General features: G+C 43.0%; 1 protein-coding gene across 5 annotated transcripts in view; it reads right to left on the reverse strand.

The window, feature by feature from the left end:
• Positions 1-22,862, reverse strand: part of sdk2a (sidekick cell adhesion molecule 2a) — an 86,552-nt gene that overhangs the window by 42,790 nt on the left and 20,900 nt on the right. The window contains exon 1 of one of the 5 annotated variants that reach the window (XM_086184311.1): positions 17,368-17,607. The exons of 3 other annotated variants lie outside the window; for them this stretch is intronic. In XM_086184311.1, coding sequence (XP_086040437.1) covers positions 17,368-17,605 — 238 coding nt within the window. In that variant the 5' untranslated portion in view covers positions 17,606-17,607. Of the gene's footprint in view, positions 1-17,367; positions 17,608-22,862 lie in introns of those variants that run through there. One more of the 5 variants, XM_086184312.1, reaches the window with a different exon arrangement.

Here is a 22,862-nt window from a genome sequence, read left to right on the forward strand (position 1 = left end):
CTGTGTTTGAGCCTATATGCAACCACATGATAGCTTGGCACTCAGCAAAACTCTATCACTGAGATGGCACGATAAAGTGGATCCAAACATCTGAAGATCTACTCTCTTGTTCTCTGTCACTCATTCCACCTCGCTATCTATACCCCCCCCCACACACCATCTCTTTTTTCACTTCACAGATACAAATATATGCACATAACTTCCCCACTCCGTCTACCAACTGCAGTCTAATGCACAGTGCATCAAGTCATCCAGGAAAATTTAGAGCTATCATTTGCCTCTCCAGCTGGACTTTAACGTGCGAGATGGGTCATGGTTAGCCATTCTAATGGGGGTTATGCAGCAGTCATGGAGGTGACCTTGGCCTCGTAATGGGTCGGTGAGAAGGTGTGGGTTGGGGGGGTTCATCTTTATAGAAGAGGAAACTCCCTTATAGATGCAAGCATATATAAAAAAGTAAGACAGATACATTCATGCATACTGGTCAGCATCAAAAATCATTTTTGTCACAGCACAATGCAGGATGAATGTTTGAACCTGGACATGAAGAGCTGTCATAAAAAACAAAACAAACAACACATAACTACACACAAAAACCACACACAATCATTCACGCCTTCACCCCCCCACACCCCGTGAAAACACTCCTGAAGGTCAGGATGATCTGTCACTCTGTCACCAGCTCCTGACACCGTGACAACAGCCACCCGCTGATTTACACTCCATCACTTAGGTGAGTCTGAAAGCAGTCGGACATGAAGGAGGGGATTAAAAAAGACAACAGACAAGAAAAGACGGAGAGAGGGAAGAGAGGGCAACATTGAAACAGATGGCGAGACAAATGCCGGGCTTAATGATAAAAAACAAAGAGATTGAGAAGTGAGGCAGGAGGGCGAGTGACTCAGAGGGGGTGAGAAGTAGAGGAATGAAAAGGAAGAAGGGGGCGTCCTCCAGCTCTAGGCAGCAAGGTGAAGTGACCCATTACAGCAGAAACTAAATAAGCAGACCAGGCCTGAAAGACAGGGCTGGAGAGATTGAAAGCCTCCATCTAGCCCTACATTCATTTAGAGAAACGACCCGTGGATCAGCATCTGCATGCTGTATATGAGTACCAGTCCATCACAGCTCACCCATGCCCCTTGTATTTATAGCCCCTAAATCAAGTTTCCCAACCATTCCGTGAGGCTACACGCTCTCTAAGACTTCTTATTATATGTTGTGGCAATAGAGACTTCACAGCCTAAATTCCATGCTTTAAAAAGCTTGTACAGCTGTGGATTTTTTATGTTGAGATGTGTAAAAAAGTTCTTTGATGTTACAGAAGAAGTCCTAGGATCACATGAAATCCACCTGCAGCTCAGCACCAGCTAATTGATGTATAATCGATGCGATCAATTGAGGTGTAAAGTACAGCGGTGCAGTGTCTGGGATCCCATTTCGACGGCTGGTGCGTGTGTGTGTGAGTGTGTGTGTTCATGCTTTTTTTTTTTTAAAAGTGTGTCTATCTGATGCTACAGCAACACAATTAGAAGCAGTATCATCCAGCCAACAAATGGAGATTTAATTAGGAGTGAAGACGGAGCGGGGAGGCCAGTCAATGGGCAGCAGATTGAATTATCTGGACACACATTCCAGCAGGCAGGACAGAAAAATTCACAGTCACACACACACACACACACACACGCGCGCGCGCGCGCACACACACATACACACTCTCTCTCTCTTTGGAATTCTTCCCCGTTTGCCTCGCTGCACCTCTGAGTGGCTTCCTCTACCTCTCCGCTATGCTCCGCCTGTCTCAAACTATCTTTTTCTTTATGATTCTCTCCTCTTTTTTATCTTCCCATCTTAACTTCTTCTGTCTTTGCCACAATAACAGTTTTCCCCTCTCTGTGTTGTGGCAGTCTCTCTTTTTTGGCATCCTTGATCACTCCCAATACAGTAGGTTTCATTCTCTCTTTCTCTCTCTCTCTCTCTATGCTCTCTTATCAGTTGTCATCTCGCTCATACACTGCTTCTCTGCGTCCCCTCTTGCTGAGTTGTCTCTCCATCACGTCCTCTATCCTTTCGCCCCTGCTCTTTCATTCACTTCAGCACTCTGTCTCTGAGTCACGAGCTGCATATTGTATAATGTACCGAGGGATGTGTCTGTGATATCCAGGAGCATAATTAGCAAGTCCAGCTCCTGGCAGAGAACATGGCACGAAGAAGAGCACCGGCACACAGGCATGTTTTCAATTAATGAGACCTCACACACCAACAGCCACCATTACATGCCCTCCGCAGCGTCAAGTCTCCCATCAGCACGTCTGATATGTGGAGAGAACTACTGCTGAACAAGTGTAGCTCGTGTAGTTGGATGTAAGAAAGTTATACCTTTAATCACAGAGGGATACACAGAGGGAATCATAGCTTTGTAACTGATAAACCAGGGATTTTTGTCAGGCACTCAAATAAGATATCTGTCCTGTATTTTGAAGCAAACAGATCAATGTATCTACTTAGAAATGTTGTCCGAGCTCGATGGCAATTCTTTACTTTCTCACGACAAGACGTTTTGTCTCAAGGAAGAAAAGGTTTTGAAGAGTTCTTATGGACAACGGGAAAAAAAAGGCAAAAAAAAACAATGGGAAAAGATCCAGGCTTTACCAGCCGTTAAAGTGCGTGTGCAACTGACATAGCAGTATTATTTCCCAGTGTGACAGATGGCTTCTACAATTTGGAGCCAGAAGTAAGGTTTTGTGCAGTAGATCACATCTTTTTTGACTTTCCTCTTTTCTGTATTTCACCAGAGAGATTGGAGATGGTAGCAGTTGGCGATGGTGTTGGTGGAGGTAGTGGTGGTGGTGGTGTGTATGTGGGGGGGTGTGTGTGGGGGGTGTGTGTGTGGGGGGGGGGGGGCTGGGTGGGTGGAAAAAATAGTTACAAATTTCAACTTGATCTTTGTGAGAACTAATTGACATTGTTTGAGGGAAAAAAGAAAACGAGAAAGCAACACAAAATAGATAAACGACAGTAAGTAGGAGAAATCGCAAATGGAAAGAAAAAAAAACAACAACGGGAGCAACGTCGGGAAAAGGAGGCGGGCAGCTTTTTCTTGAGGCATGTGAAGGTTGGAAATAGACCTCGGTGAATTTAGAAAGTAGGGCAAAGACTAATGGAGAAAAATAAACAAACGCGCTGAAATGTTAATTCCACAGGGCCCCGGGTCATTAGAGTTAATACTGCGCGCTATGCCATCTGCCGCGATTGTTTACACTAGCCTGGATAATTAGATCCTAATTAGTAGATGGTATGGTGAGGGAAACATTATTTCACACGCATTGGGATGGAGATGATCAAATGCACCTGCAATGCCTGTGCTTCCTGTCCATCTTGGGACCTCTGCGGGTGTAGATGATGTAGCTCTCCGGCAGGTCATGATTTAATTGCTTGATGCACCACATGAAAATCCATACAGTTCTTTCGGAGGAGAGAAATAGAGAGAGAGGGACAGAGAAAAATAGTTGAGAGAGCGAGAGAGCTAGACAGAAAGAGAGAGAGAGAGAGAGATCCTTTCTTTTGACAACCCGTCACCTTTATCCGTCATTCCATACGTGTGTGCATGTGCGCTCATCTTGGCAGATATGTGACTCGTGTGCCGGGATATTATCAGGCAAAATGTATGGACTCAAACAGTCATCCATGCGATTCCCTCCAGCCAATCACTTTGAATGTCTGAATTGGAGAAAATACCACTAGCATGCTAATAGCGTTTTGCTTGGCGCAAGGTATCAGGCTGCCTGTCATTGTAATATATGTGTGTGGAATGGCTGGTGATTGTGATTCTTATCAGTGTGGCAGAGTGCATGGGCGCAGAGCAGTGAGTGGCTGGATCTGGCAGTAAATGCTAATGGCAGAAAGCAGCTGACAGAGAAAAGAATTATTATCTCCCTTCATTACATTTACGCGGCCTGACTGTCTGTCTCCCTCCCTTTCTCTCAACCCAGGTGTGAACAGCAATCCGTTTTGGCAGTGTTTTCTTTACCTTTCACAGAAGACAAACACCTCCTTTGATGTCAATGCATCATCCACTCTGGGAATTTGGATCTCGCTAAGTTCAGTTACACAGATTTAATAATACATAAGGAACATTGTCCCTATGGCGGGAATGATGGATGTTTTTTTCTTGTTTTGGCAGAGGTATGGAGTAAAATACAGCTAGATCATCACCTGGGTGATCAGGACAGCCTGTGGGAGCATAGAGTCCTTGTTCCTAATTGAGAACTGTGGAGTGTGAGAGCTGCCAGAATGGAGCTTGTCACATCACCGCCTCGCTTCGCCACATTACAAAAAGGCGCCTCTGACCTCTATTTTCTCCCATCATCCATGCTACAATCCCACTCTGAGTGTGATAACCACCTTCTAAATCACTTCCTTCAGATGGAAACCTTGAAGCCCTCCCAACCCAGCAGTCCACATTGCCACATCTTTGACCTTTGATTGATCCACACAGATGCAAGCGACCTCTCTCAAGCAGAAGAAACACGGGAGGAAAACGAGCTCACAACACCCACAGACAAAGATCTGAACGCCCTGACATTATGCTAATAGTAGCATTTCGCTGTTTCTTACATGACTTCACACCACATCGCACATCTCAATTATCGGATACACTAACTCGTGTTGAGTGAAACGCATACAACTCAAACAAAACTAGAAAAATCTCAGTCAGATAAACTATTGTTGTGCTCTCCTCACATAATCCTTTAGTCTAGTTTAGTGTGAGAAACACTGTTTGGATTAGATTTGCAATAACATCCTATATGGGGTGACATGGTGGTGCAGTGGTCAGCACTGTCGCCTTACAGCAAGAAGGTTACAGGTTCTAGCCCCGGCTCTGTGTGAGTCTGCATGTTCTCCCTGTGCCTGCGTGGGTTCTCTCTGGTACTCCAGCTTCCTCCCACAGTCCAAAGAGAGGGGACGAGGCTGATTGATACTCTAAATTGACCCTAGGCGTGGCTGTGAGTGTGAATGGTTGTCTGTCTGTATGTGTTGGCCCTGCGATGGACTGGTGACCCATCCAGGGTGAACCCCGCCTCTCATCTGAAGGCAGCTGAAGTCTCTAGCCCCACGCAACCCTTCGCTGGATAAGCAGTAGAAAATGGATGGATAGATAGATGGACATCCTATATGAAGATTATGAAACTAAACATGTTGAGAAAACAAAAAAGTATCCACAGAAGTGAAGATTTGTGCTTTTGTTCCTGGTCACATCTGCTGAGGATGTCCTGCTTTTGATGTTGTTTGTGTGTCTGTCAGCAGAATTACACAAAACCAAGGTTTTCACCAGACATGAGAGAGGGGTGTAGTATGGGCCACCCAAATTTTGGCACTGATTAGTCAGTGCACCACCTTGCGGTAACAGGAAATTACATGTTTTTTTTGTTTGTTTTTTTTAATTAGATAGTGATGCACTCCTCTAAGTGGGTAAACCTGGTCCAACTCAGATTTGTACTTTGAAAACTGTGTTGTTTTTGTTGACAATGTTACCGTGGTGATTTGTCCCACTTTGATATTTCGCTGAAGGGTACAAAACTGTTTTAATTGGACTCCAATCGTTTCCAAACTTCAAAAGTTTGACAAGAGTCCTGTCCTGATGACATCTATACACTGAATTAAGAGCCACCTAGTGGACGCACCACAGTGAAAACATTAGCCTGCTCCTTCATGCAAAATTTAAATATTATCAGGTTTTACCTCTATGTCACTTCAGAGTACAGCCACACACTCCAACACACTCGGGAGTGTGAGGGTCTGCTCATTGCTACAAGCAGCTTTAATTAGGGGCTGAACTTGAAAAGTGCTTGGGGCTGAATGTTTGCCTTGACAAAGGTGTCTGCCCTCTGAGTGTTTTCTAGTTGCATGTTGGTTAAGTGTGCCAAATTTAGGTGATTAAATTTCTCTAAATTAGATCTTTTTATATTAAAAATATCAGCCTTTCTTTAGATCTAATCTTCCTTCTCCTTCCAAAATGCTTTTTATCTATTCATCTCACGATTAATGAAACTTGTCCTCATTCCCTCTTTGAATTTTTTGTCATTTTGATATAGAAGTTGCAAGCAGCCTTACAAGAACACCATGCTTCTTGGTCAATTGTTATCATAACACTGGCACAGACTAGAGCTCAGAACCCGGTGCCAACAATGCCATCTAATACACGAGGCTAATGATGTTTTTTCTAATTATCTTAAGCCTGCACTCGGGCTAACTTTGCTGTCAGCTTTGCTGCAGTGAGGTTGGCAGGGTTGTTTTCCTCCATTTCGGTTGAGAGCAAAGATTAAGAACCTTGCTGAGGGAAAAATCAACCTTGTCCCATCCTGGATTCACTCTACTGAATCTCAACGTGTCCATTTTTATAAGCGAGAGAATGTGAAGTGCGAGCGGAGGGGGGGGGGGGGGAGAGAAAGGTGCGAAGAAGTTTTGAATTTGTAAAAACCAAGGTTATCGCTATTTTTGGACATGGTCTTATACATATGCACGAGCTCTTTATATATAATGAAAGAAATTACAACCGCAGCAATTTTGGTCTTCACACAATGTCAGGTATATCCTGGAGGTTATCGTTAGACATTACATAAATTTAAATAGGAACACCATCTTCCATCAAGTTAATGTATTCAGTGAAAACTTTTTTTTTTCCCTCTGCTATGTTATTGAAACGTCCCCACCACTGCACTTAACACACAAGAGTAAACCGGGGGGAAGACAATTGTTGGTAACTCTCTGAACTTTCTCTACTCCGAGGACCCACTAACCAGAGGCGCTGATTGTTGTTGGCGTTGAAATATGTGCGAACGATGAAGCAAATATGACTTAATGTTACTGGCGCCCAAGCAGCGGCATGAGTGATTTGAAGGCTTAATGCAGCCCTCCACACCACACAGAGTTATAGCCTGTGATTTGCATCATAAACGTCTGTTAAATTTCCACTTTTGGAAATGAATATCACCAAATGACAACCTGACAGGGAGCCAGATGGTTAGGAAGGAGTGACAGTTTTTTTTTTTTTTTTTTTTGCACATTTGTATTTTCCACCCATGATGGGACCTAATTCCATATTACTACATCTATAAGCCGTGCATAAATACACATCAAATACAGTTTTTTTTTCAAGCCTCATAATCCCTGGATAATCTGCATCTACAATATGAGCAGTGCTAAATTGGAGGGAAGATTCACAAATGAACATATTTACATCAGTCCCATTAGTGAGACACTGAGGAGATACTGCTCAGAGATCTGCTGCTGCTTTGAAGTGCCTGTAGGCACTTTAGAATTTTATTAGAAGCACTTTAACGCTCACCATGCTATGCTAAGTAATGTGCTTTAATACACATATAATGCAGTGGATTACAACTCTGGATTTTAATAAATCAGCTGTTTTATTTATTACTGCTCTTTTAGCATCAAGAGTAAATGGCATGTTTAATCTCTGTCATTGATTTGAGGGTTTTTGTGCTTTCCTGCATATGTTTTTGTGTGTGTGTGTGTGTGTGTGTGTGCGCGCGCGTGCGTGTGTGTGTGAGTGTGTGTAAGTGCGTGGCCATGACCATTTTATACAGTAAATGCGTGTTTGTGTGTGTGTGTGTGTATGTGCGTGGCCATGACCATTTCATACATTAAATGCAGATGTTTATGAGTGCATCCAGATGTAATTTGTGCTTGTATGATTATTCATTGGATGTAAATTTACATGGATGGACACCCGCTTGTGAATGGATGAGCGCAGGAAACTGATGCATGTATATTTAGATACTTCAACAGATTAAAGAGATGTACGTGCACTCTGCAGTCCCTTAATGACAGACGATCAAAGCCCATCATGTTCCTGGTTGAGTTGAGGGAAATCATTAGTGATGGGTCAACAGGGCATCATTAGCCCGCATGCTACTCGCGCGGTATGTTTACTCTGCTCATCTTATGTGGGCATGCACCTGTGCATGTGTGTGCGCGCGCATGATCATCAAATGCATCCATTTTGCTCTCTGATCTCTGCACAGTGTGTGGGAGGATTACAGGTCTCTCCTGAGGCCCATTTCCCCACAGACAAATGCCCCTCCAGCAGTGAGAGCTAGCCTCATCTATTGTACCTCCTGCCTCCATCAACTCACTTTCCATCTATTACGATCCAACAGGCTGATCTTCATGGCTGAAGCTCATTGTAAAACCCTAGCCTTGCTGATTCAATAGGCTCTGGAGGGCTCTGACAATGACCAATTCACTCATGACTATTATTCATCACAAAACCTTTCCAGCTCTCCAATAAAATCCACCACCCACCTTTTCCACTCTGTTTGGTATGCTGTAACAATCCATCACTTCCAAATACGATGTTGCCCCTACTGAACGTAACAAGCGCGCACGCGCTAACACACACACACACACACACACACACACACACACACACACACACACACACACACACACTCACACACACACACACGTTTCTCTTACAACGCCACTGAGCAAACTCTTCCTCACCTCAGAAATTGATATTTCGGTGCAAGGCTATACCTTCTCTCAACAGTTTCCCATAAATTCCTCCTCCCTTTACAAACATTCCCTCCATGCTACCTCCTACCAGTCACCCTTCTCCACTGCAAACCACTATTTTTTACTGCCAAGTCTCTGCCTCCCTCTTCAACCTTCAGATACCACCCATCCGCTGCCTATATGCCTGACTGCTTTGACAGGCCTGAGATTCAGGCAGGGGGGATATGATCCCTCCATGGAGCGAAGCTCTGGCAGTACGGTCCACTCTCCAACCGCTGGACGCAGAGCCCTGAGCCACCGATTAAAAAGTCATGAAGGCTTTTAGGGGCTTGCAGGGCTGCAGTTTCCCACTCTTCTGTGGATTCGATGCCTGAAAATAGTCTTTGTGTTCCAGGAGAATATGCGGGAGGAAGTGAAGTTGAGGAGATGAGGGTTAACAGGGCAGCAGCGTGTGGTCCGACTAGTTCTCCTCACTGCTCTTAAGCAGCACTCCCAAAGCCTCTCTTCAGATTAGTTGAAACACCTAGAGTCTGTATCCACTGTACATCACTGGCCTAATTGTGTCTCAGCTTTAGTGGAGTGAGACTTCAGTTCTTACTGAGGAAATGGCCTCCTGCCTCCCTCTTTACAGAACCAAAACTTGGTCGAAGGTCTTTCCCATCTCATCATCAGCATCTTAAGCCGAGTTCTCACACACAGAATTTCCCATGTGAAAAGAGTCATGTGTCAATGAGAGCCAAATATAGATTTTCTGGGGAACCTGTACAACTACGTTAAAACAATACTTCACCCAAAAAGTGTATTTTGCCTCACAAAAGGGTGTCTTAAGCTCAGAAAGACACTTTTTTTAATCTGCTACATTCATTCTTTGTAAGGCTGCACAAAGAGCAAAACCACGTATATTTAGCTTGAAGCGAATGGCTGTTGTGAGTAGCTGGTGTTCCAGGGTCACCGGTGGCCGCAAGCTAAATATATGTGGCAAGCTGTTTCTGCATTATAGAGTCACAAAGAAATCATTCAGGAGGGAAAAAGCACATCTTTCTAAGCTTGCCATCCGTTTGTCAGTACTCAAATACACTTTCTGGTGAAGTATCACTTTAAGAACTACAGGAGAAACAGTGTACCATATATTCCAGGAAGGCTGTGTTGTGAGAGAAGGAGGGAAAATTACTGAGAAAGTGACGAGCAACTGATGAATAACTTCTTCACAATCTGTAACTTGTTTACAGCAGTGCTTGGCGATTTGTTTCAACTTCTGTCGAACTTCAAATGATACAAAATAAAGTTTGTCTTGTGTTGAATATGGAAAACATTAAAGCATAAAAAACAGCCTTTCTTCTGTGTTGTTGACATCGTCTGCCCCGCACATCAAACTCATTCCATGTAGGATTTAGTAGTGTACTGTAGATGCTACTATCACTTTTCTCCACAGGGAACATCTTGCGTCACCTATTACCTGCGCTGCCGTGTCATGTGTGAACAGGCACAAGACAGAAATGTTCTGGAATGGAGCTGCACTGGAGGATCACGACTGGTGCCGAAGATATTCCCAGTAATTTACTTGGATCTATGAGTAAAAGAGGATGGGGATCCATGTGAGGGGATTGAAGGAAGTGACCACTGCACCTGTTTTACAGTACAAGAGGTTTATTGACCATTTTGGACAGTGTAACCCTCAATTAAATGGACTGTGCCAACATCAGATCGGCTGCTGCTGCCGCATCAATATTTTCCATCTGAAACTAGCAGAATATCCAGACTGCCTATACAAACTTAAGCGTGTATATGTGTGAGTGTGAGTGTGTGTGTGTGTGTGTGTGTGTATGCCATATGAGGTATGCAAAAAAAACTACAAGGTTTTCTTTGGATTTAAGAATTTTTCAAAACTGTTCTTGCGGTTTCATACAGAGAAACATCTTGGCAATAAATGTAGTTTTGATGCCTCTGAAGATGAATTAAAAAAAAAAGTCATGTGAGTAAATCATCCACCAGAATAGCTCACTTTATAAAAAGTTACATATAAATCAAGGAGGTGACCATGTGTCTATCATGGTTAGAAGGACAGGACGTATACAGCTATACATGTGTGAAACAAGACCTTAATTTGCTGTTAAAAAAAGAGAAAATACTGAGCTCGCAGCATTAGTTTAGTCTAACGAACAGCAACCATCCATAGCATTGTCACATACCATATAACATTGCCAGCCACTAATGGAATCAATAAAGCCTTGCAAATATTTACAGGACAAGAGAGCCTCAAGGCAATCAATTCCAATCTATAGGACGATGGAAGGTTCTACTGTGGCTGTGTGTCAGGTTAGAAAAATCAATAAAGCCAGCTTTGGAAACAGTAAAGAAAAAAAATAAATAACAACCTTATTGTGGCACCCCCCCCCCCTCAGTCTTTCACTTATAGTCTTCCTACTTCCTTCCATCATTCTGACCCTTGTTTCAGTTCCTCCACTCTTTCACAGTTGTCCAGATTTGACATGACCAGCAGCACCTCTACAGGGAGGGCATCCAGTGAGCTATTGGGAGAAAGCTTTTGAAGGAGGGAGTGGATGTGACAGGTTGTTGAAAGCCTGGAAGATAACAGCATCTGCTTCGGGAAATCTTACCCGGTAGAAAGGTAAGGGGCGGAGTGGCGGGGGGTATAATAGGATATAAAAACAATGTTGTACCGCCAGTTTCTGCATACGTTTGCAGACAACAAGGAAGGGAAGGCTGAGTGATGGAAAAGGAAGCGTAGAAACTACAAAGAAAGAGAAGTATGGTATATTAAAAACAGATTGCTTCCATTTCTCTCTGGGGCACATTTTTTATGCACCAGGTTGTAATCTCTAGTTTATGTTCTGCAGTAACTATCTCAATAAACTACATCAATCCAGCACATAAAAAAGGGAAAAAAAAGGAGTATATAATATATCAAGCCAGTGGAATGTTACACACGTCAAAACCGCCTGAAGTGATTTATGATCCATTGATGGCTGATGACGAGTTCCGCTACTTCTAATAAATAGGTGATAATGTCAAGCTTTTCACTGGAAGGCACAAAGGGTCCTATGCAGCTCCGGTCTCCAGCCTAATGAGCAGGTAGTTGGAGGGAGAGTTGGTAGTTGGATGCATGCAGCAAAAAGCAGCATTCTCTCTGTGTCTGATGCCACTTGCTGTGTTTTGGCTCTCTCATGAACAACGCACCAAAAGAGAGAGAGATCAGACAAAGCTACAGCTTCTGCCAGCGGCTATCAGTGTCTCTTTAACAAGTCCAACTTCCCTTTGTGGTAACATATATGGGAAAGTCTGCTCTATATGTGTGTGTGTGTGTGTGTGTGTGTGTGTGTGTAAGTGGCCACAGAAGAAAACACTGGTGGCTGGCTTTAGCATAACATAATTCCAAACAGCCTGAAGGCTACACAAACAGTGATCGCACAAGGGCAAACAGCAAGTATACAGCTAATGGCGGCGCCACATGTCACAGCACATACCACTGGGCATTCCAATGCCTAGGAGCTTGAAAATGTAAATATCTGGTTGCCTGTTTCATCACCTTAAGTGCCTGACTGTGTGTGTGTGTGTGTGTGTGCGCGTGTGTGTGTGCATGTGTGTTACAATACAGATAAATCTGTGCTGCAGATACGTGCATAAATCAACCGGTTTATGTTTTTGCAGCGGGTGCATCACACGAATATGGTCCACACTGTGAAAAATGACTGTATTCTGATCTGATAGGTATTTCACAGCATGGCTCAATTAATTGAATTTTTCAACTGAGCTGTGAGAGAAATCCATAAAAAAGATCACACTGAAAAGGCAGACGGAAAGTGTGCAAGTGTTTGTGTGTGTCTGTGTGTAAGAGAGAGAGAGAGAGAGAAAGAGAGAGAAAGAGAAAGACTGACCGCACAGACTTGAGGGCCCACTTGGCAAAGCATATGTGATTCTGACTGCCAACTTGCGAAAAATGTCAATTACTCTCCCTATGTGTAAAACTTTTATGAAGGCCGCTTGGCTATATCAAAGCCTTCCACCTCACCAGCTCCCTCGAAAATGTTTTTTCTCGGAGAAAATCCGCTTTAATTATTGACAGCGTGGCTTCAAGTTTATTAGTGTTTTTCAGGACTTCCTTCAAATTGCCGTCCAAAAGCGTCGATGCGCATATCAAAAATGATCTTATTGACTCTAACCTGCCTTGTTTCGAAACAGACGGACTGTCAAAACCCTCAGATCTGTTGCCCTCTGTAATGCATCACAAGCCTTTCACAAAGACAACTGTTGAGGAAACATGCAATAGCAGCAACACAAACCGGACAGAAAAGAAAAGAAAAATAGAGAAAGTGAAGAACAGCCCATATTTCAAGATGTCAGAATCTACAGTAAAGAGAAAACAGTAGATGGAAAACAAGAAGGATGAGCAAGAGATGTTGTGGTTAAAGCATGGTGATTTCAGGTGGTCTGACCATGTAGTGAATGAGAACTCCTAGCCCTTAAGTGAACTGACCCTCCCTCTGCACCCCCAACAGAGGACTGTATATCTTTCCCAGCTGTATATCAGACAGACAGAAACAGACAGCCCTGATCTTTCCACTGCCATAAGCAACACTATTTTAATCCCGCATGGATCAAAGGAAGCAGCAAGCGTTGCCTCCCTTTCATTAGAGAGGCACAGAATACTGTGTTGAAACGCTGCCTCTTATCCAGGACTGAAAGGCCAGGTTTGATCAATCAATAGAAGTCCACTAGCTCCGGCCTAAGTGCCCCTGCTCTAATCACTCTCCTCAGAAAAAAAAGGAGGATGTTGGGACCAGAAACATACTTGCAAAAACCTTCATCAAACCAGCCTTTGCTCCGAGAATGAAGCAAATTACACTGTGCTTTGTTATGTTCTGTTCTCTCTGAAAATCTGCTGCCTGACAGGCACAGCTTCAGTACTTAAGTCCCATCGCTCAAAACATGAAAGTCTGAATTCTGGTGAAAGGACAGAATAGGGATCAGCCAGGCTGACGGAGTGGCTGAGTACAACTGGGCCGCTGTCAACTTTGCCATTGTTATTCACTGGTGCAACGTAATCTTCTTAATCACAAGCTAAACCTGCAGAACAATTGACCCATTTTCATATGTGGCTTCTTATCTCCGAATGCAAGCCCATATCTCATTTAGAAGTGTTAGAAATCCCTCTTCAATCTAGGTGATCTGTTCTCACCAACCTGCCTCCACATTCCTCTAATCCACTCTGATCTAATCCAAGGCATATCAGCCTGGGAATGTCATGTTTATATATTGAGAACTTTGCGCTGAGCTGTCCCGTGTGTCTTTAACACTGCTGGGCATCTCCGCAAAGATCATATTCATTATTCACTACTCTCAAATGTATCCTACGCAATATTCTGATATATTACTTTAAACCTGCCCTGACTTGACAATTCTGTTCCAACGGTATAAGGTAGGCTAAACAGAGGATTATTTTTCAGTATTTTCCATATAGGAATGATATGATGTGTGATATACCGTTGGTGCACAGAGGGGATTGTTGGCTATTGTCCTAGGAGTCAGCGTTACAGTAAAACAAAATGGAAGAACTTCCAGCACGTATTAGCTGATGTAGCTGGCTTTTTATTTCTAACTTCTGGCAAATTAAAGTAAAAAAAAAAAATCACAAACAAATGGACAGATTCTGCTGAGATTTGGCGGAAAGATAGGGTATAACATCGTTTATGCACTGCACACACGCATGTTTCATAAAAGGGCTTGAAAAAAAAAAAAAACACATTTGTCCCATTCCCACTGAGAGTAGTCAAGGAGGTGCCTGACTGTTTTTTGGGGGGTTTTGTTTGTTTTTTTTTCTGTTGTTGTCATGTTGGAAGTCACTGAACACAATCACAAAAACAGCATGGGGTGACAAGCTTTCATTGCCAACTGTATACTGTTGATATCGTGAACCTCTCTTGGGCTGGAGATTTCAAGCACTGGAAGCTGGCTAGCAAATTAGTGGATTTAGGCTGGAGCTGGTAATTCCTGTGAGTGAACTGTGAGTGAACAAGTACGCTAGCATTTTTTTTTTTTAGCAAGTTGGAAAGAGGCCTGGTACCAACTTTGGAGGCTATCGGGATCAAACTGTAGATCCGGGCTACTGAAGACTTCTCTTGCAAGAAAGAGCGGTATTTTTCTCCTTGTTGAGGGTCTGTTTGAGTTCTCTGGCTGCTTTGTCATCTAGATATTAATGAGTTGAGGATGGTGATAACAACCTTTTCAAAAAAGGTTGACGCTACATTCTCATTTTATTTAGCACGATTGTTTATCTGACGTGATTTTAGATGTGCAACACAAAAAAGAAGTGAATAAGAGACGCCTCTGTCATCAGGACCAGATCAGCTCCAAAATCGATTCATTTTTCAACCTGACTTCTGTCAACCTATCTAATATAATCAAATCAAACCCCAAATTCAGAGATACACTGCTAACAGACAACACACATCCTGGCGACCTCTATAATTTGTATTGGAATATGTTTGTACGTTGCTAGAAGTGTCAAAATATTACTGTGCAGCATGTTTCCAAGTTGCTTCCACACTCTTGTGTTGTGTGTGTGACAGTCTACCTACGCAGCAGCAGAAGGGTGTTGCTTAAGATTACCATCACGCTCTTTTTTTCTTTTTTTTTGCATGACTGGATGCTTGTCAGCGTCCTTTTTTTCCCCCACCTTTTCACTCTTCCTTCCTCTCTCTCTCCAAACATTCTCAATAAAATGAAAAGAGATGTGCACATGCATCAACATGAGCAACAGAGGAATTAATATCAGCATGAGCTGTCTATCAGTGTAGTGCGTTGGGCCGGACCCCTCCTGTTGGGCTGTCATTGTGGCGCAGGGATGAGATGTGAAAACTTCAGCGGATTTGTCGAGGGGGGAAATAAAGCATGGCACCCGCCTGATCTGACACCCTTATCTTCATGGTATGACTCTCCTAACACGTAGACAAGTCAACCAACTGTATCAAATATAAGTAACACACAAATATCAATATGAAGTACATCAAAGACTGCCCATCTACCAGTCCATATGAAATCAATATGACATAAGCAGCTGATGCCAGGCCCATCGAGCATCAGAGTGAGAGAAAGCCCGCATCCAGATCTCTGACCAAGATGAAACAGCTTCACTGAAGTTAAATGGAGGACTGGACAGAGCTGGAATGAACATTTCTCTTTCACTCTATCGCTCCTCTTCGCTTTAACACACCCTGCCAAGTTTAGAAATCTCAAATCAGCCCTGCCAGATAAAAGTGATATCCAAAAACCACACTTTTAGTGGTGTAACGCATAAAATTACACATATCTTTTTGTGTGTGTGTGTGTGCGTGCGTGCGTGCGCATGTGTTTTTAAAAGATTGCCTGCTTACTATTCCCTATGTCATCTCTGGAGGATACATGTGTTGCCTCTACATGAAACCAGCAAGTGATTTTCTTAATTTTTTTTCTCCAAACCTTGCTCCCAGGGGTGTCTGTGCATGGAGGCAAAGCCACCAGCTGCTGACCTTTACCAGCGTCACATAGCAGCAGGGAGTACCTGAGATCACCTGACTCATATCTCAAAAACAGCTAATCAAAAGGTCTCTAATGGGTTACCACCTGTGTCGAGGGTATTTGTGTGTGTATTTATATGCCAGGTCACAATATATATATATGTGTGTGTGTGTGTGTGTGTGTGTGTGTGTGTGTGTGTGTGTGTTTGTGCGGACATAAAATGCACAGTGCATATGCTCATATAATATGATTACATCATTACAAGTCAACAAGGAACAGAAAATTACCTTTTTTGATCCACCACATGTGTGCTATGCAGTGACAACCCTCAACGCGGGTGTTAGTCAGTGGAATGCAGTAAATGCAATATTAGTTTCATGTACGTCTTTTTAGTCGCAGTAATCACACAACTCAGCCAATGTTCAAAACACTGTAAAGGTCAAATGAGGCCATGATGAATTAAAAATCTGTCCTAAAGAAGATTTATGTATGGTCAATGTAATACTTATGGATGTCTCATATTGACCAAAGAGTGTATGATGAGTGTGTGAATCCCCATGTTCTGATAAGTGAAGCGGAAGTGCCTACCCATTAAGACCTTCCACTGTATTGATTGAAAAAATATTCAATGAACAGTAAGTCATTCTACATACAAGCCAAAGGTCTAAGCTTTTATTTCCCATTTCTGTCTGCTACAGAGGCTAAGAAATAAAGGGCTTTAAAGGATCTTGTGATTTTTTTTAAGGCAATAAAGTGAGTCTGTCCAGAATGACCAGCGAGGGGAGACTTCCGTGGTTGTAGTTCTGCTGCTCACTTTAATTGTGCCTTTTATACTGTATTTGAGTTCATTTCTATTTATTGTATAAGAAAAAAAAGATCAAAATTACCTTTCCTGCTAAATGTGATGCATCCTTTTTTTATTCCTTGAAAATAACAGACTGAAAAGACGTGACTTTGATTGATTTTGATAAAGCATGGAAGGAGGAGTTGGGGGTTGGAGGTGGGTTACAAGATGGCATGCAGAGGAAACAATAAGAACAGTCTGACTGAGGCAGCTTAAATAAGGCGCCCTGAATGATCGAGAGCATGGAAGCGGATCAGCTGAGCCAACTGGAAGGAGATAACTGGGTGGGCTGGCTTGGAACAGATGATCGTCAGCTTAGATAGCAAGGTTGTGAAAATGATCCTAATTCTCAGTTGATTTGTTTCCTCAGTCAACAGTTTCCTGACAAGTGAATGGTCTCAGTCGCTAGTTTCAAGCATTTTTCAGCAGTTAGAGTAAAATAGAAGGCAGAGTGAGCTTTAAGGTGTGGGTACCTGTGATTGACACATCCGTATCCCTGTTCGATTCCTCTCCAGGCTCCAATGTGTCCTTATTTGGCAAAAACAAACAAACAAACAAACAAACAAAAAAAACCAACCAAAAAACAAAACAAGATGGTGACTCCCAAACAGTCAAACTCTGGCTGTCATCCGTCCAGTGTTGAGTTTTGGCAGTGCAGTTTTCACCCAAGTATGAGAGCAGCATGCATGAGAGGAAGTTGTATCCTTTCATTTCCTGTTTTGTACCAAAATGGCTGTTTTCCATTAGAGGGAAAATACAATCTCATCAGTGTCCATCCTGCATTTTCTGGCTTTTGATTGGCAGCGTCTGTGAGTATAATTTACTTTTAGAGCTGGAAGTATATTTGTGAGTGTTTATTTTGTTGGTTTGTTGTAATTAGAAAGACTTTGATGACATGTGCCGCATGTGGTGGATTGAAATGGGGTAGATGGCAAATATGTGTTGACATTACTTTGTAGTCACAGAAGAATTAATACTTTTACCAATACGGTGTTGGTGAGGACTAATGTTTACTTGTATATTATATGGTTGGTTCCACTCATTTTTATACCTTTTTATGACTTTAGCTGACTACTAATAAAAAAAAAACTTTTTTTCATGCAACTTTGTAAAGAAACTGACCTAATTCAAACAATGAATATTACAAAGGGATTAAATAGTCACTGTTCCCAGCATTCAATGGTTGTGTTCACAGTTCAGGTTGAATTCTCCCTCAAGGTGTGTTGCTTAATACTCATAGAGAAGGAGGCACTTCAAATAAATTCCCAACCCACTTCTTGCCCTTTCCCCTGCTAAGGAATCTAAATCACCTCGTGACTCTTATACCAACCTCCTTGAAATCTCTCACAATTAGCTTTGCTCCTCGACAGACCGCATGTATACCATCTGAGGCCGCCCTTATAATTGTGCCTTGCGTCAATAATATAGGGGGAACACTTAAAATGTAGACATTTATCGATCACAACTCGAGCAGCCGATGAAGCTGTTTTTTTTTTCTCTCTTTCTCTCTTCCTTCATTTGAGAGAAAGGAAGAGAAGTTGATGCGAGTTCATTCACATGTGACGTACGGCGAAGCCCGAGCAGAGGGAAGGAGCTGGACGTGGGTTGATGAAGGTGGGGAAGGGAAGCGGGTGTAAAAAGGATGGTGGGAAGTGAGGGAGGGGCTTGAGGGCTATTATAGCTCCCAGAGTAGGAACTCAATCAGCGGCCAGGCGAGAAGCCCATTGTGTCGGGGTGTATTGAGAACTGTGAGATTTTATTAAGAGAGCAATTGCATGCGCTCCTCATCAGGGTTTCTATTGTGGCATTGGTGGTTACAATGACGTCTGGGGAAGATAGAAACAAGGTATTTACTGTCTCGCATTGGAAAGAATAGACAGCTCCCAGAAATAGGGTTCCACTGTTACGTTAGGGGCTCTGTTGCCTGTAATTGTCATGGCATCCTCTTGTTGGATCCATTTCCTTCCCCCGGTCCCCTCACTCTATTATGCCTTCATGTCTTTCCTTTACTTACTTTATCTCTCACTATTTCCAGTCTCGCCTCGATCATTTGCCTTGTCTTGTGCGACTCTTTCTGTCTGGTATTGTGGGTGAACCTCACTGCAGAAAGTCAAGCTTAGGGAGTTTTTGTCTTTAATTGCATGCATAGGAAGCGTCAGCTGTGGCTATTTTGAGCAAACACGAACGGAGAGAAAGTTGTGGGAGGACAGCGCTGTGAGAAGGTGTGTCAGTTTGTGACTAGTGACGGAACGAGCCTTGTCGGTTTGATGCTGTCAGAACTGGGTTCACTTGAACACGGGCCATAAATACAACAGGGAGCTGTTTTATTTATTCTCCCCTCGGTCAATACAGATAACTGAAGGTAAAAAAATGTTGTTTTGTATTCATGGGAGAAAAAAATAGATTTTCTGTCTGAAGAGATTAAATCCTAATTCCCTCACTGCTGAAATTTGAGATGCATCCAACAACTATGTGACCCACTTAAGTGCAGAAAAATGGTGGTTGTGTTCTCTTAAATTACTGTAAATTCTTGTTTTTGTGTGCTGTAGTGTCTTAACTACAAGTTAAGAGTTCTTTATATCACTGCCGGAGTTAATCAGTTGTTAAATTCACATGTAATAAGGGTTGACTTTCCGAAGCCAAAGGAGGCTTTGATGCATTGTAATCGGTTTGCAGGTCAGTTTGTAAATGTTCATAGCTGGAGGGAACAACCTTTCTGGTTTTGTCGCTAAAAGTAAGTGGCAACAAGAATTAAAAGAACTGTACTGGTGTCCAATGTCTGAAGGGTGATCCTTCAATTAAGGGTGGCAACATACAGAAGTTGGGTACTGGTAAATGCTGCTCTACCAGCGCCACGATCCTGGTAGGAGGGCCCGACAGCAGTCACTGTTCCAATAGTCATTTGGCAGACCCCTGAGTCGACTGAGGTTCTTCAAGTTGAGCCCAGACCTGCCACAAGCTTGTCTTTGGCTGCAGAATAATTTGAGTTTATTTGTCACTCCCATCGGAGAAGTTATCTCAGGAAGATGAGCACTACTGATGCTGTTGCTGCACCTCTACTCTTTATGTATATTTCCTGCATATTTTGTGGTGGCACAGCGGTGCACTAGGTAGCGCTGCCGTCTCACAGTTCACCAGTTCTCGCAGATTCAAATCAACTAGGAGTGAAGTTTGCATGTTCTCTTTGGGTAGCTAGCAAAAACATGGAGGTTAGGTCAAGTGGAGACTCTAAATTGTAAGTGGGTGTGGAAAAAAGGTGAAAGTTTTATTTATGTGTCCACACTGTAATGGACTGGTGACCCACCCAGGTTTTATCCCACCTCTGGCCAAAAGACAGCTAGGACAGGCTCCATTTCTTTAAGTGCCAGTGTAAGTTGTAATATTTTCATCTGTGGTAAGTCTATCTGGATAAGTCCGACAGTTTTTGTCGACCTGATGTCCGGTTGTTGTTGGCCATAGAATGTGAGTTCTGAGGGGTTACTACAGACATTCCAGCCAGCAGGGAATATTCAAACTATTGTACTGGTTTGCCAAATCTGAGTCAACTATGAAAATTCATTCTTTTCAAAGTTTGCTGATGTGTGTCGCGTTCACAACGAAATAAAATGGATTCATTCCCTGTTGCAAAGTGAATTGAAACGTCTCCAGTTTATTTCAGTATGGGAGATAATTGGGAGGGAGTCATTTCCGGGAAAGTGAATCCTGTGCGGGTTTGTTAGTTCTCGTTCAGAAATCCCTCGATTCCAATAAATAGGTCTCCAGTGTCGGCTATTGTAACCAAAACACAGATCAAAAACAAAGAAGGAAATTGAACAATGACAGCCACAAAAAAAAAACCCAACAACATAAAAAACAATGTTTTTTTCTCATGTCTTGTCATTCTAAGTGAAATTGTTGCACTTCATACAGTAGAGGATGTGTAGCAGAGGCTGCTGCAATTGTTTAATCCAACTGTCAAATTTACTCGCTTGTTTAGGAGAATATATTCCAGCGTGAGAGCTTTCCCCGCCAGCTGCGTCATCTGACTGTGATCTTCTATTGAATCGTGAAGTGCTATCAACACTGTCACTCCTGATCTGGCTCTGTCCTAATGAATCCAAACCTCCTCCTCCTCTTGGTCCCAGCAGCCACTCCTGCCTCTCCATCACGGCCAATCTGATAAAGGGATGAGGGAGGATATCATGTGTTCCTCACACAAATCCTGCCTGTAATCCTTACATTGTTGTTCTACTTCCCTCACTGTAATCTCCTTGCAAGTCCACTTTGTCCCCCAATCCACCAAATATCGTGTATCAAACATGCTGGTCAGTCATAAATTGAGGGAGATTAAACTTTTCAACGGAGTCTAAGGTGAAGGAAGGGGCGTTCGACTACATCACATGCTCACCATTTGATAAAGAGTTAGGACAGAAGGGGTTGGGGTGGGATTAACATCCACAGTCAGGATGGGGGTCAGTACAGGCCATATGTGGTCCAGTCCCTCTTAATCCCATTTGGCCACAACGCAAAAAGTAGAAGACATCTGAAGGATGGAGAGATGTGTGTATGTGTTTGAGAAATAACCGGATGACATGGTGTTAGGGACAAATATTACTTTGATCAACAGATTAATTCTCTACCTTAAATCCATCAACGCAGTAGGCCTCCTTGAACAAAGCCCTGCCTAATCTTGTTTTCTCCCTGACCTTTTTGCTACCCCCCACCCCCATCCCCATCCCAAAAGCTGGCTTAATTTTACCAGTGCTACATTCAACAGTGTGTTTATTTCACTGTATATCACGCTCCAGCTGCTCTGTTCTGAGAATGTAAAGTGATTGCTGTCGCGCGTAATTTCTTTGATGCAAGTGCATTTTGTCGCGGGTGTACCCCCCGAATGAGCCACCCAAGCGTAGGTAAAGTTGCATGCACACAGGTAACAATTTGTCCACTACGCACACATATACACACACACACACTTGCGCATACTTGAAAACAACGAATCCAGATGCTGACAGTTCCAATCATGTGTGTCATCTGAACCCATCAGCGTCAATAATAGGTTTTGACCAAAGGAACAAAAAAAAAATCTGCAATCACTGTGAATAAGACAAGACTTGAAAAATACTCAATGCCGCACAGCAGACGTAGAATTGAAAGATGTAAAATATATGAAGGAAAACTGTTACGTTTGAAGCAAAACAGTAACAAAAGCGCGGTTCATGTCAAACATGAGACGACTGCCATGCAGACACCGTTGGTTTTTTTTTGTTTCCTCTGATTGGATCCCTGCCTGTGATAAACTAGGGAAGAGCCAGGTGTTGTTGAGCCTCGGGGTCAGTTTGGGGCTCTGCTGGCTGGTTGATAGTGGCAAAGCTCCACTGAACACTGTAAACTTGACTGTATGCCACAGGATTCAATTTACAAGCTGTTGGTTTAAGCTGGCACGATGAACCACCCTGTTGTTTGAACCAGAACACGCTGTCTGTTTTGGAGGCTTTTTGTCCTGCAGTTAACGAGCACTCTAGTGGGAGAGAAACTGTAATGGTCGATTACGGCTGTGATAATGGTAGACTCTTTTGTGTACTCCTCACAATAGTGGAAAACCTGTCCTCATTGAGAGGAAGGAAAACAACTGAGGAAAAAATAAACTCCCACTTTGCAATCCTGCAAAGCCTGGTGCTTTTATGTGATGTGCTGACTGAGGGGCTCCATGCTCTCCGCCTGTGGATCTGGATCCCAGTCAAGGGGATCACGCATGCCCAACACCCCACCAACCCTCTCTCGTCTGCCTTCCTGTTCTCTTTCTCTCTCACTACGCACTCATATCTACAGTACTTACAAAGCTGTTCTTGGAGGTACATTGGGGCATTGCTCTGTATTTTATGATTTGAGGGTTATTCAAATTCATAAACAATGCTGCAGGCAATTCACTGTATTTTGAAAAATTCAGACTGAATACATTAAATGAATATTCAGTTGTGAGCACCTA

This window comes from Aulostomus chinensis, chromosome 18, assembly GCF_037954235.1.
Source record: "Aulostomus chinensis isolate RoL2024-O1b breed Wild chromosome 18, RoL_Achi_v1.0, whole genome shotgun sequence".
In the NCBI taxonomy this organism is placed as follows: Eukaryota; Metazoa; Chordata; class Actinopteri; order Syngnathiformes; family Aulostomidae; genus Aulostomus; species Aulostomus chinensis.